The sequence below is a fragment of the Triticum dicoccoides genome, chromosome 3B (genome assembly GCF_002162155.2).
Source record: "Triticum dicoccoides isolate Atlit2015 ecotype Zavitan chromosome 3B, WEW_v2.0, whole genome shotgun sequence".
Taxonomy (NCBI): Eukaryota; Viridiplantae; Streptophyta; class Magnoliopsida; order Poales; family Poaceae; genus Triticum; species Triticum dicoccoides.
In genome coordinates, this window is record NC_041385.1 from 661,955,652 (window position 1) to 661,969,752 (window position 14,101).

Below are 14,101 nucleotides of genomic sequence, written 5' to 3' on the forward strand. Positions count from 1 at the left end.
CGCTCTGTCTGGTACATTGCTGGGACAGAAAATAGAGGAGATGCCGCAGTTTTTGTCGCACGCATTGTTGAGTTTCAGTTGAGTACGGTGGAGCGTTTGTGACTTGGGCGCGCTCTCATTCACTACTCTTTGATGAACACTCCCAAGTAAATTAATATAAGCATCGAAACATATCGGCCGCAACGAAATGTTTCTGCATATCAGCTTTACTTAACCGCGGCCACTCTCGGTAAATTGAGACATGGCAGGAGCGGACGTGCGACGGCACGGAAGCCACTATAAAATATCCATGACGCTCCATCAAGGCCACTATAAAACCCAGACACCATACGCAATAGCCATCACAACTCAAGATACAGAGCTAGCTCCTCGCTATCTCACCAGTCTCCACTGGTTCCTGTACCATCTAGGCACGCCCTTGAACCCAGCCATGGCAAGCCGAGCGCTCACTCCCTTCCAGCTCACTGCAACCCTCTTCGTGGCGCTCCTCGCCACGTGCCACGCCGGCAGCATCGCCGTGTACTGGGGCCAGAACGACGGCGAGGCGTCGCTGGCCGAGACGTGCGCGTCCGGGAACTACGAGTTCGTCATCCTCGCTTTCCTCCCCAAGTTCGGCAAGGGCCAGACCCCGGAGCTGAACCTTGCCAGCCACTGTGACCCTTCGTCAGGTGGCTGCAGAGCCCAGAGCAAGGACATCAAAGCGTGTCAGCGACGCGGCGTGAAAGTCCTGCTCTCCATCGGCGGTGGCGACGGGAGCTACGGCCTCTCGTCCCCTGGAGACGCCCGGCAGGTTGCCATGTACCTTTGGAATAACTACCTGGATGGCGCGTCGTCGTCCGGTCCCCTCGGCAACGTCGCGCTCGACGGCATCGACTTCGACATCGAGCTCGGCAGCGCCAAGTTCTGGAACAACCTCGCCAGGTAAGCTGGAGCAACTAGCTCAACCCGCGCGCCGTCCGAACTAGTCTTGTCGTCGTGTATCGATGTGTGCGTGCTCATGTATATTGGCGCCATGAACACAGGGACCTCAAGGACCTGGGCAAAAACGGCGGCAAGACGGTGCTCCTGAGCGCGGCGCCGCAGTGCCCATTCCCCGACGAGTGGGATGGCGGTGCGATCAGCACGGGGCTGTTCGACTTTGTTTGGGTGCAGTTCTACAATAACGAGGAATGTCAGTTCAGTGCGGGGCGTAAGGCATTCATGGACGCGTGGAAGAAGTGGGAGTCGGTGCCGGCGGGGAAGATCTTCCTGGGGCTTCCGGCCTCCAAGGACGCGGCGGGCACGGGGTTCATCCCTGCCAGCGAGCTCACTTCGCGTGTGTTGCCACTCATCAAGGGTTCTCCAAAGTACGGTGGTGTCATGTTGTGGTCCAAGTTCTATGACGACCGCACGGGCTACAGCTCCGCCATCAAGAGTGACGTGTGATTCTCGTGGCTATATATGTTCATCCCGGCGATGTTGCATGTGGGCATTTGTGTACTATGTTGTTTGCCCTTTTCATGTTTGTGGTTGTATTTTTTTATGTTCATATTCTTTGTTGATGTCTCGGAATTGTTACTGGAGAGCCCAGTGTAGTTGGCACTAGATGGTAGCGGTGTGTATCAGTATTTCAACACAATAAAAATCACGCAATAGTTTGCAAGTTGTTGTTTTATGTTCTCTCCTAAACTATTATGGCTGGCTCTTCTTTCTTTCTTCCTTTTTGCAAAAAGAGAAAACTCGTTGGCCCCTCTATCGATTGATGCACACACTTTCATCTTTATTGTAAATACTACTTTAAGATTGTGTTTGGTTGGATGCAGGGCTATCCCTCCCCGGGATAGGGATAGCCATTTTTACAGTGGTTGCCACCCGTTTGGTTCAATGGCGAGGAGGGACAGGGGCAGTTAGATGCTTTGAATATTCCACAAAAAACAGGTTATCCCCAATCGTGAAAAACTGTCGATCGGCGCTAACCACCCCTACTCCCACGTCGCGGGCAAAACAATTTTCTGTTTATAGGTGCACCTAGCCGATCCCTTGAACTTAGTGGGGTAAAAAAACTGCATATGTTTTGTGTCCTAGTTGCATGAACTTCAAACACTTTACAATATATATACCATAAAACATTCAATTTAAAACATGCATAACATAACCGTTGACAAGCATATATATCATCACGAGTTTCAAATTGATGTCACCTCCACAGAGTTGTTGTAGTAGTCCGCAATTCTCTTCCAAAACATAGCCTTGGTCCAATCGTTGCATCCATTAAGATGTTCATCCAAGCATAGCATAGAGCAACATCCTCGACAAGATTATAGTTGTGAGTTTCTGACCTTGACGACCTCGTGCTTGCTCCGGCCACCTCCTCAACTTCGTCTCCGTCAGCCACCTCCTCTTCTTCGGCCGCCTCCGAATGATCCCAAATTGAATCATAACTGAGACTATATAGCCCATCATAGCCGAGGACTCCAAAGACGCTAAAAAATCGGTTGTGTTCATCTCCACACTACGACAACAAAATGAATGACCCAACAGTTGGAGTCGGTGCTTGTGGCCGGTGGAGCTTTTTCATCCCCAACATTTTTTTCAACGAAGACGGTGGTGCGGGGTGGTTTTCTGGCGGCAACAAGCCAGCGGCGGTGGCCGGTGAGGTGGCAAAAGCGTCTTGGCAATCCATTCTGGCGATTGGGCTAGTCATCGGTGGCGAGGCGACACATGGGAGTGGCAACGGCGAGAATCGTGGAGTCGCGAGGGCGGCAGATAGAGGTGGGCAACTTTTACTCGGCTGAGCAAACGCTGAGTATATTTAGGCGGCTTGGAGGGGATTTTCAGCGGGGAAGTAAAAGTTGTCCTCCGTTATAGGTTTTAGGAGTTTGGCTAGGTGCGACACAAAGAAGCAAAACCAAAATTTTACTCCTCTATAGCTAGATAGGGGATCGGCTAGAGTTGGCCTAAGGGCTAATCTTACCCACCCAACCTAACAAAAAAAAGGCTATCCCTACCCAGCTGGTTGGGGATACCCATAACCAGTCTAGCCCGTCCCTTGGACAAAACACAACCTGGCTGGATGCAGCACCGCCACAATAAAAGTCTTCCACTTTCTCTTTAGGTGTGTGGCTGATGTGTTTGATATCGGGAGTATGTGGTGTTTGGTCTCATGGATCAACAACTCCCAGCCCGGTGGATTGTCTCACAACGTTGCAATCTACTCCTCAGTCGCGGTGTCCATCTTATGGTGGAGTCGATTTTGTGTTGGTCGGTGGTTCTCCAGTCTCGTCCTTTCGTGCTTTGAGCCATCTTCCTTGGCAATCCAACGATGAGAGCACTATACCTTGCAAAGGGTGAGTCCCATGGCTTAATGCCTTTAGCAGAATTAGTTTCGCACCTCTTGAGGTAAGGGATTCATGTGGACCATCAAAACCCTTGAGAAGAGTTTGGCTAGGTGCGACACAAAGAAGCAAAACCAAAATTTTACTCCTCTATAGCCAGATAGGGGATCGGCTAGAGTTGGCCTAAGGGCTAATCTTATCCACCCAACCAAACAAAAAAAAGGCTATCCCTACCCAGCTGGTTGGGGATACCCATAACCAGTCTAGCCCGTCCCTTGGACAAAACACAACCTGGCTGGATGCAGCACCGCCGCAATAAAAGTCTTCCACTTTCTCTTTAGGTGTGTGGCTGATGTGTTTGATATCGGGAGTATGTGGTGTTTGGTCTCATGGATCAACAACTCCCAGCTCGGTGGATTGTCTTACAACGTTGCAATCTACTCCTCAGTCGCGGTGTCCATCTTATGGTGGAGTCGATTTTGTGTTGGTCGGTGGTTCTCCAGTCTCATCCTTTCGTGCTTTGAGCCATCTTCCTTGGCAATCCAACGATGAAAGCACTATACCTTGCAAAGGGTGAGTCCCATGGCTTAATGCCTTTAGCAGAATTAGTTTCGCACCTCTTGAGGTAAGGGATTCATGTGGACCATCAAAACCCTTGAGAAAATCATTCCATTCAATTTTGAATCAATTTCTTACAATATCTTCACATGAGAGCTGAAGGAATATGAGATGCAGATGGCGGAGCATGGGGCGACGAAGATTTTGGAGTATTTGTTTCATCAAAGGCTCTATCGCTTTGTGCATGTTTTGTATTCTTGGTCAATCATAGATTCCTATTCAATCAATAAACCCAGCTATTTGCTAAAAAATGTCTTTTCTTATAACTCCTACCTTCTTTATAATCTTATTAGTTTCTTCCAATTTTCCTGAACAACTGCACGTGAAGCTCCGAACTTTATTTTATTTTCTATGTTTACTCTTACTACCAAATCTCTTTTCATGCAAGTAGCACTCTGAAATTGATTATGAATTAGTATTGTGCGTTGATCACGTGTCCAAATGACATATTCCAGTGGGGCTCCCTTTAGCACTAAATATTATCAGTGTGGCCCTTCCTTGTTCTTACTAAATAATTTTTATTATGTAGTGTTTGGTCTCGTGCTCATTACTCCCAACATTGTCTTCAAACGCTTTCACTCTACTTGGTGATTGTGGTGTCCATCTTATGGTGGCACTGAGTTTGTTTTGGTCGATGGTCCCCCCGGGTCACATCCTTTCGTGCTTTTAGCCATCTTCCTTGGCAATCCAACGATGAAAGTACTATACCTTGCAAAGGGTGAGTCCCATGGCATAATGCCTTTAGCAGAACTAGGTTCGCACCTCTTGAGATAAGGTATCATGTGGATCATGAAAACACTTGAGAAAGTTATTCCATCTAATGTAGAATCAATTTCTCACATTCTCTCCATACGAGACTTTAAGGAATATTGAGATGCGGATGGCGGAGCGTGAGGCGACGACTATTTTGGAGTATTTTGTTGCAACATTTGTTTCATTAAAGGCTCTATTGCGTGTGCTTGTTTTGTATGCTTGGTCCATCATAGAGTTCCTATTCAGTCAATAAATCCAGCTATTTGCTAAAAAATGCATTTTCTTATAATTCCTGCTTTTTAGTTCATGTGAGTAGCACTCTGACATTAATTATGAATTAGTAGTATTGTGCATTGATCACATGTCCAAATGACATATTGCAGTGGGGCTCTCTTTGGCACTAAATATTATCAGTGCGGCCGTTCCTTGTTCATACATATACTAGAAGATACCACGTGCGTTGCCGCGGAAATTCTTTAGAAATTTAGGAGACGTGATGAATTAAGAAAGAAAAAAGTTTGTTGATATTGCAAGTGTAATAGCTGCAATATATATTTCACCGGGCATCAATTATAAGTACTAATGTCTAGAGACTACTCCATATTGTTGAGAAAAAAGCATAGATAACTGTAAGTCTTGTCATGTCATGGAAATTATTACACATGCCCGTATGCATGAATTTATGATGATGCGGTTGTAACTAGGCGTCTATACACAACAAACATCAGTTACGCTTAACTGTTCCAGTTAAGAAGAGGACGCTATGGCACACAACGGGGAGATCAAGAAAGAAACATCATCAAGTGCAGTGGAAATAAACTGTTATATTTTTTTTGGGCATAAATAAACTGCTTCTGCAGACACATATTAGTTGGCACCGTAAGGATGACTAAATTATTACACCAAGTAGTCCGACATCAAGGCAACCAATGTCGTGACAAATCAAGCAGCAAGGCAATGTATGTGCTGCATAATAAAGTGTTGGGCATGGCACAATAAATGGTAACCGATTACTGCTTCTATTTTTGCATGTTTTTTTGGCGTCAGTTACTGCATGCATTTGATGCAGTGGTTCTTCAGTGTAGCTCGGACGACTATGGTGGACTGATCTAGCATATCCAATGGCTAAATTAATTTAGGTGATGTGGCTCAAGGAGAAGGCAAAGAATTCCTTGTAGTGGGGGCTAGCTATTTAGATATAGTAGATAATGCCCAAAACTTCCAATCATGTCCTTTATGATATCAACCTTTTCCCTCCAACTATTCAGTTGCCGGTGCACTTACATTATCCAATATAAAGTTATTGCCAGGTTGGGGATTCGGATGAGTACACAGAACCACCCAATCCATTCGGCATATTGTCCATTTCACAGTCCATTGGTGTTACTAAAATGTTCTATCAGTCATCTAGCTAGGGCCATCCCTGAAAGTTGTTCATCGTCGTGTTTAGCCGTAAAGTTTGGGGGATTTCGGCCTACCCTCCGGAGCAGTTCGAAGATGTGCGAGTCACATGCCGTTGTTTTGTTCAACGAGCAGTCCCGGACTTGTCCACTATGCACTACAGGTTGAATGCATTGAATTGATAATGCAGACACTTTGAGGGCCATTGAGTTGTTTTTCTTCGGTTCATTTGGGTTCCACCACATTGAATTGATAAATATAGACACTTATGCGTCACAATGCACAGCTGACAAGGACTGAAGGAGATCTACACGATTCAGACGAAATGATATGGGTGTCCACTCAGTTCCACCATCTTACTCGTGATACAGGAGAGCACTGTTCGTTGTATTATCAGCGAGCCGCCTCTGGAACGTCAAACTTCCAAGCAGATAAGTACGTAGCAAATTTGGTCATACTCGCGCGTATTGTGGAAAGATGCAGATGCAGCGGCATTGCGGCAGTATTACAGCGCTCTCACACACCGAACGATTCAAACGAACCGAAGAAACTTCATAGGAGAACAGGAAGAATGGTCATCGCACCGCGAGAGATGGATGCAATTGGGCGCGAGATTGGTGGATGCTGCTCTCGACGACCAGCTCACACGGGTCAAAGGTCAACCACTGCCGACAGCGATCAGCTTGCACCGTCAGGCGCGAATATCATACCATACTCGTATCGCCAACGGCCCTGATTGCGACGATAATTAAGCCCCGGATGCCCGCGCCACTCATTCTCCTATCTTCATCCAGAGGTGCATGCCCGGTCAACTTGCGACGGCGTTGAGCAGCCTAACAAATGGTGAGCCGTGGAACGAATCAACGAAGCTACGGCGCCGCTGCCTCCGCACAACTCGCCGAGTTCTACTGGCTATCTATATATACATGGACCAAGAACCTTCTCCAGCAATAGCAGCTCCATTCCCAGCTTCCAAGAGAGCAAAGATGGCGAGCAAGCTGTTTCCGGCAATGCTGCTGCTCACCGCGGTGACAATGGCCGGGCTGGCCGCCGGAGCGCGCGCCGGGGGCATCGCGATCTACTGGGGCCAGAACGGCAACGAGGGCACGCTGGCGCAGGCGTGCGCCACCGGCAACTACAAGTTCGTCAACGTGGCCTTCCTCTTCACCTTCGGCAGGGGCCAGAAGCCGCTGCTGAACCTGGCCGGCCACTGCGACCCGGCGACCAGCGGCTCGTGCACCTTCGTGGGCGCCGACGTCAAGTCCTGCCAGAGCCGCGGCATCAAGGTCCTACTCTCCATCGGTGGCGGCGTCGGCAGCTACGGCCTCTCGTCCGCCGCCGACGCCAAGCAGGTCGCCGACTACCTCTGGGACAACTACCTCGGCGGCACGTCGGCGTCGAGGCCCCTCGGCGACGCGGTGCTCGACGGCGTCGACTTCGACATCGAGAGCGGCGGCAGCGCGCACTGGGACGACCTGGCGCGGGAGCTCAAGAAGTACTCGGGGAAGGGGAGTGCCTACAAGCCGGTGTACCTGGCGGCGGCGCCGCAGTGCCCGTTCCCGGACGCCATGCTCGGCGGGCTCGGCGGCGCGCTCGGCACGGGGCTCTTCGACTACGTGTGGGTGCAGTTCTACAACAACCCGCCGTGCCAGTACACCAAGGCCGGCGGGGCGGGCAACCTGGCGAGCGCGTGGCAGAAGTGGGCGTCGATACCGGCGCGGCAGGTGTTCCTGGGGCTCCCGGCGGCGCCCGCGGCCGCCGGCAGCGGGTTCGTGGAGCCGAGCGACCTGCTGTCCGAGGTGCTGCCGGTGGTGCAGAAGTCGCCGAAGTACGGCGGGATCATGCTGTGGTCGAGGTTCTTCGATGGGCAGACGGGGTTCAGCGATAAGGTGAAGTCCAGCGTGTGAGCTGATATTGTTAACTGCGCCAGTCAGGAGCACGTCTGATCAACATGCCGACGTGCGAATACTGCGTAGAGTATGTTGCCCTGTAAAATTGTATCTTATCAGAAACACAATAAGATGGCAGGATTGTACGTGTGACATAATTTGCCTCCGTCCGGAAATACTTGTCGGAGAAATGGATCAAAATGGATGTATGTAAAACTGAAATATGTTTAGATACATCTATTTCTCCGACAAGTATTTTCACGAAGTATTTGGTATCCCATATCTCTCTATTATGCCTTTGCATTGACTACACTAACACTACTATTCCAGAATGATTGTGCTACAGTCAACTGGTTGAATACTTCAATGATGTGCTACTGTTTGCCCGGACATAGCGGGTCAATGAACAATATGGCTACAGAAGAAAACCAGTTGCCGTTTCAGAACCATCAAGAGACAACAAAGATGATGAACTCAAGTGCTCAAGTCCTTTTCAAGGCATGGAACTCAATTTTTTTGGGGGGGATTTTTTTTTTTTTTGCAAACAAACTCCATATGAACTTTGCAATTGGCATTTTTTTTTGCAGGAAATATATCCTATATATACCTAAGAGAATGATTTCAAATACCTCTAATTATCTCAATATACGTGCTTTCACATCATTAAAATTCTTGAGCCATTAGATTTACTAGTTTGATCTACTTGCATTTGTCCTACACACGGAAATTCTCTACCATGCAACATGTAGTGCATTCTAAGTGAATTTAAATCACATTGCATTTAAATTGTGGTGTGCATAAATTTTCATGTTAAGAGTTTTTACTTGCACAGAAATTTCTCACATAGCTTAAAGCATAAGGACCGAATTAGTATTCTATGCAATATTTAGAAACCATATGCCCAATTCCATAATAACACGAGGGCATCGTCTAGTATATCTAAATAGTTTATCCCTACTAACTCAATTATCTTAATATGCAACTACACCAACTCAACAGCCATCATGGATACTCCATTAAATTATTATTTTTGAGGGATAATACTCCATTAAATTTAATTCTTTCAACATGCCATTATGCAGGGGAAAAGACACACCTTAATATGCACCATGCATGCTACTCATATTCAATAAATATTCCATAACCATATAATAATCAAATTCCTTATATCCAGATTAACATGCCGACGTGGGAATACTGCGTATGTTGCCGTGTAAAGGTTGTATCTTATCCAGAAGCACAATAAGATAGCAGAATTGTATGACATGATTTGAGATTGTATTTTGTGTATCCCAGATTTCTATTTATACTTTTGCGTATACTACACTACCATTCCACAATGATTGTGCTACAGTCAGCCAATTGAATACTTCAATGTATATAGTACTGTATTTGTGACGGCAACGGTCTTCCGTGGCATAGCGGGTCAATGAACAATATGACTACACTAGAGCAGGTTAGGATCCTCTGTTGTAGCATACAGTGCAGTACGATTGTTGTTGTGTGGACCTGGCCCCATATGTTATCTGCACTATAGCACTGTGTGCAGTACTGCAGAGGATCTTAACCCCACTAGAACACCAGTTGCCGTTTCAGAACCATCAAGAGGCAACAAAGAGGATGAACTCAAATGATCAAGTCCTTTTCGAGGCCTGTAACACAATTTTTTCTCAGCATTATTTTTTGTAAACAAACTCCATATGAACTTTACAATTGGCATTTCAAATCATCCATGTCTAAATAGCTAACTCCCAATAGTTTATTTTTTTCAACATGCAAGTATGTCACCTCAGCATGTAACATGACAGAGAAGAGGCACATCTCAACATACAATCATGCAATAGCCCACCTTAACTTGCAAACATGCCTAAGAGTTTCCATTCTATTATGCTATTTTTATTTAATTAGATATTTTATAACTATGCAATAATAATCAAACGCAATACATCATATGTGTTTTAACTTTACTTCTCATATTATTACTTTAATATATTCATGTCCCATACAACCAAATTTCATTCAAGTATATCGCAGAACATTCCCTTAATAACGTGTGGGGTATCATCTATTAAATAGTATTGTGGCCAAGCAAATGTGTTGTATAGCGCGGGTAACGTACGAAGACTGGTTATTTGGGTTGGTCACATACACGGTCCAATAATGCTCATTTATATATTTGTTTACTACTTTTTCGGTCAAATTTTGCTTTGGTCGTGTTGATCTTTGTCCGCGTTCTTTTATTCTTCTGTTTTTTCTTTAGATTTTTAATTTTTATTCCTTTTACCTTTTCTATTATTTTCCCATTGTTTTAATTATTGTATGCATGACTATTTATAAAAATACATGATAAATTAAAAAAATGTGAACTTTTTAAACTTCAAGAATACCCTTCTAAATTCATGTAAATTTTTTATTCTTGAAGTTCTTTACATTCCTGAAAATTGTTTAAACTTATGATTTTTTTATTTAACATGATGAATAATTTCAATACATGATGAATATTTTTAGAATACATAAAATATATTTACAAAATATAAAAATATAAATCAAATAAGAAAAAGGAAAACTATAAACTATAGAGGAAAACTGGAGGAATAAAAGATGGAAAGAACTAATCGAAACCTAAAATAACTAAACAAAAAATTGAGAGCAAAAAAACACTAGTAGGCCTAGTCGATGGGTCACAATCCAGTGTGAATTGTTGTCCATTTTGTCACAATGAGCAACAAATAAGATTTGCTTGCAAATGATTTTTTGATTGTTTTGTGCCCACTGGCACATAGTAGCCGAATGGCTTGAGTATAGCACATCGCACGACATATTCGGAACCCACAACATGTGAGTTTTCCCGAGAGCCCACACACATATCGCTGATACGACTCGACTTCAAAGGTTAAATGTGACCAATCTACATTTTCGTCCCTGCAAAGGTTATACGCCGGAAAGTTCGACATTAGGGGACAGTTCTTTTGGCAAATTCTCCAAGAATCAGACTCCTCCCATCTTCTCCAAGAATCTTGAACCCTCATTCATCTGACAATCATAGCTAATTTGACTCCAACTAGTTAGGATTGTCAAATGAATGGGGGTTGAAGATTCTGGGAGCAGATGGGGAGGGATCCAATTCTAGGGTAATCAGCTAAAAGCCTACACCTACACAAAACGGGGAACAATGAGGTAACACGCGTGTGCACTCCCTGCGGGCTCTAGCCCATTTATTCTCGGGCATGCACCACACGAGGCAATGGGCCGGAATAATGGCAGATTTGTGAGTTTTTTTAATATTTTTTATACATTTAAAAAAATGAAAGTTTAAAATAGTATAAAATGAAGATAAAAATATGGCAATAGAGAATCACCTGCATGATTTTTTAAAATTCGAGCGACATTTGAAAAATAGCAGATTTATAAAAATGTTCACAAAATTAAGAAAGTGGTCGTCAATTTTAAAACATTTTTATGAATTTAAAGGTTCATAGAATTTTTCTATGTTAAAGATTAAAAAAACGAAAAGGATATAAGACATGAAAGTCGGACATGGCATGGCGTGCGAAAAATCGAAAGAATAAATCCCCCTCTAAAACCAGGGAGAACATTGGCATGGAAACGACGCACGAGGCTTGCCCAAGAGCGTCGCATATTCCTGGATTTTACTTGCGAGATATAAGCCACGCTCGCCTCTCGTGCCCGAAACATAGGTCGTGGCCCAGTAACTGCGGTTTTGTTCGGGTTGTTTGTTTGTTTGTTTTCAGGGGTTTCCTTTTCTATTGATTTATCATGTTTATCTGGAACAATTATATATTCATTTTTTGTATTTTATTTCCTTTTTTCAATTTGTTTTTATATTTTCCCATGTATTAGAAAATATAAAAATATGTAACTGATTCTGTTATTTCTTATAGATGTTTGAGATTATGTAAAAACACAATATTTGAAACATTATATACTTCTATAAATTTACATGAAGAATTTTCGAATTTTAAACAATTTTTATTATTGCATTATTACTTTTTAAAAATTGCATGAATATTTTTTAACACTCAGTCTTCAAACTTACATGAATGATTTTTTAAATGGATGAATACCACTTAAATTATGAAACAAATTGAAATGCACAAACACATTTTAATTTACATAATTTTTTTTAGAAAAAAGGCTTGAGCACTTCTCAAAATACATAAATTTTTTTCTGATAATGTGCAAATATTTAATAAATTCAATTATGATTCAAAAATTTGTGAACGCTTATTTAAGTTTCTTGGACGTGTTTCAAAAATTCCAGTGGAGTTTCTATTTGCATGAAGATTTTAAAATTGATGTGACAGTTTTCTTTACATAAATATTTATTAAGATACATGAACAGTTTTTGTTAACTTACATGAAAAATATTAGGATATTTTACCCAAAATACATTACTCCCTCCGACCCATATTAATTGTCGCTGATTTAGCACAAAGTTGTACTAAATCATCGACAATTGATATTGATCGGAGGGAGTAATAATTTTTCCTAGACTTACATGAAAAATATTAACATATGTTTACCTACAGTACACTAATATGTGTGAACATAGAAAAATGAACAAAATGTGATATAAAAGAGAACTGAAGAAAAGAAACAGCACTACTTCTTGGGGCCAGCCCAACTTAGGAGGGCGCGTGGGCGAGGCCGCGTTATAATGTAGACGCACTCCTCTGTCCCACGGAGAGCACGCGAAGCATTGTTTGCTGTCTACACCTGCACGACAGCTCGACACCTGTACGGCTGTACCCCTCTGGGATCTGCTTCTTTCTCTCGATGAAGTAGGATATGTTCTGATGCTTCTACATTGCACTAGCACCTTCGTGTCGTCACTCGTCACCAATGGCCATTTCCCAAGGACACCAGCCACTAACGCTCCTGGCGAGGCTGCTACTGGTGCCGCTCAACATCCCACGCCCGTCTATTAATACCGCGCGCGTGCGTGTGCCCTGCCGTTCTCAAGTTGTGATCGCACGGTAGTACTCGCAAGCGAAGTTCTGCTTTCTTTTTGAACCATGGCAACTCTGGGCGCAGCAACAGCGTGCGTCCCGGCCTCCGGCGTCAGGTGCATCCCGACGTTTGCTGCCGCGCCGGCGCCGATCAGGACCGCCCCACGTCCCACCGCCTCTCTGAAGCGACCCACGACGGGTGGCGTGAGGCTGTCGGCGAGGTTCAGGACGGCGGCCGCGACGCACAAGGTGAAGCTCGTCGGGCCCGACGGCGAGGAGACGGAGCTGGAGGTGGCGGAGGACGCCTACATCCTGGACGCGGCGGAGGAGGCCGGCGTGGAGCTGCCCTACTCGTGCCGGGCCGGGTCGTGCTCGACGTGCGCGGGGAAGCTGGCGTCCGGCGAGGTGGACCAGTCGGACGGATCGTTCCTCGACGACGCGCAGATGGCCGAGGGGTACGTGCTCACCTGCGTCGCCTACCCCCGGGCGGACTGCGTCATCTACACCCACAAGGAAGAGGAGGTGCATTAGCTTATAGCTAGACCAAATCGTGCCAGAGTTTTCGTGTCGTGTCCGACGGTTTGGTGTCTTGCACATGTAGGGTGCTGTGTAGTGGAGTAGTATCGTTTCGAACGCTGTATGATTTGTTTGCTCAAAGTGAATAGCATATCGTCAGTTTTGCTAGCTTTTCAACAACTACAAGATAAATACAATAGATTTCACTAAGACAGTTTGGCCGAGTGGTCTAAGGCGCCAGATTTAGGCTCTGGTCCGAAAGGGCGTGGGTTCAAATCCCACAGCTGTCATATTTTTTGGATGTTTGCCTGGATAATACCCTGACGAGCTCGGCTATGGGTCACCTCCTGCTTTTATTACCTCTGCGCTCAACAGCCAACACTTCCCTCATCTTTTTCGGATCATGTCATCGCGAAACCACTCTCATCCCTTCTCAGCAATGTCCAAAAAAAAATCATGAAAGCACCATGTTATCTTCAAAACAATCTTGAGCAACAACTATGTATTTCCAAACAAATTGTTTAGGACAACAATACAATTGATTATGTTTCTAGTCAAATTTCCCAAGGTACACTTGTATGTTTTCTTCAAATATTCTTTACATCGACTAGTATTTTCTCTCTGAAAAATATACTTGAGA

At 44.7% G+C, this 14,101-nt stretch overlaps 3 protein-coding genes and 1 non-coding gene across 4 annotated transcripts; all 4 read left to right on the top strand.

The window, feature by feature from the left end:
* Window positions 1-360: 360 nt before the first annotated feature.
* LOC119281767 (acidic endochitinase-like) lies at window positions 361-1,580 on the top strand. Its single transcript, XM_037562206.1, has 2 exons — window positions 361-921; window positions 1,023-1,580. Exons 1-2 carry the CDS (start codon window positions 431-433, stop codon window positions 1,423-1,425), a joined length of 894 nt encoding a protein of 297 aa, XP_037418103.1. The 5' UTR covers window positions 361-430; the 3' UTR covers window positions 1,426-1,580.
* Window positions 1,581-6,908: 5,328 nt separating this feature from the next.
* LOC119277681 (acidic endochitinase-like) lies at window positions 6,909-8,133 on the top strand. Its single transcript, XM_037558983.1, has one exon. It carries the CDS (start codon window positions 7,013-7,015, stop codon window positions 7,991-7,993), a length of 981 nt encoding a protein of 326 aa, XP_037414880.1. The 5' UTR covers window positions 6,909-7,012; the 3' UTR covers window positions 7,994-8,133.
* A 4,712-nt stretch (window positions 8,134-12,845) lies between these two features.
* LOC119281770 (ferredoxin, root R-B1-like) lies at window positions 12,846-13,623 on the top strand. The gene has a single exon (XM_037562207.1). The coding sequence runs from the start codon at window positions 13,012-13,014 to the stop codon at window positions 13,474-13,476; it is 465 nt and encodes a 154-aa protein (XP_037418104.1). The 5' UTR covers window positions 12,846-13,011; the 3' UTR covers window positions 13,477-13,623.
* Window positions 13,624-13,671: 48 nt separating this feature from the next.
* Window positions 13,672-13,751, top strand: TRNAL-UAG. The gene has a single exon. It is a non-coding gene; the product is annotated as a tRNA-Leu (tRNA).
* Window positions 13,752-14,101: the final 350 nt, after the last annotated feature.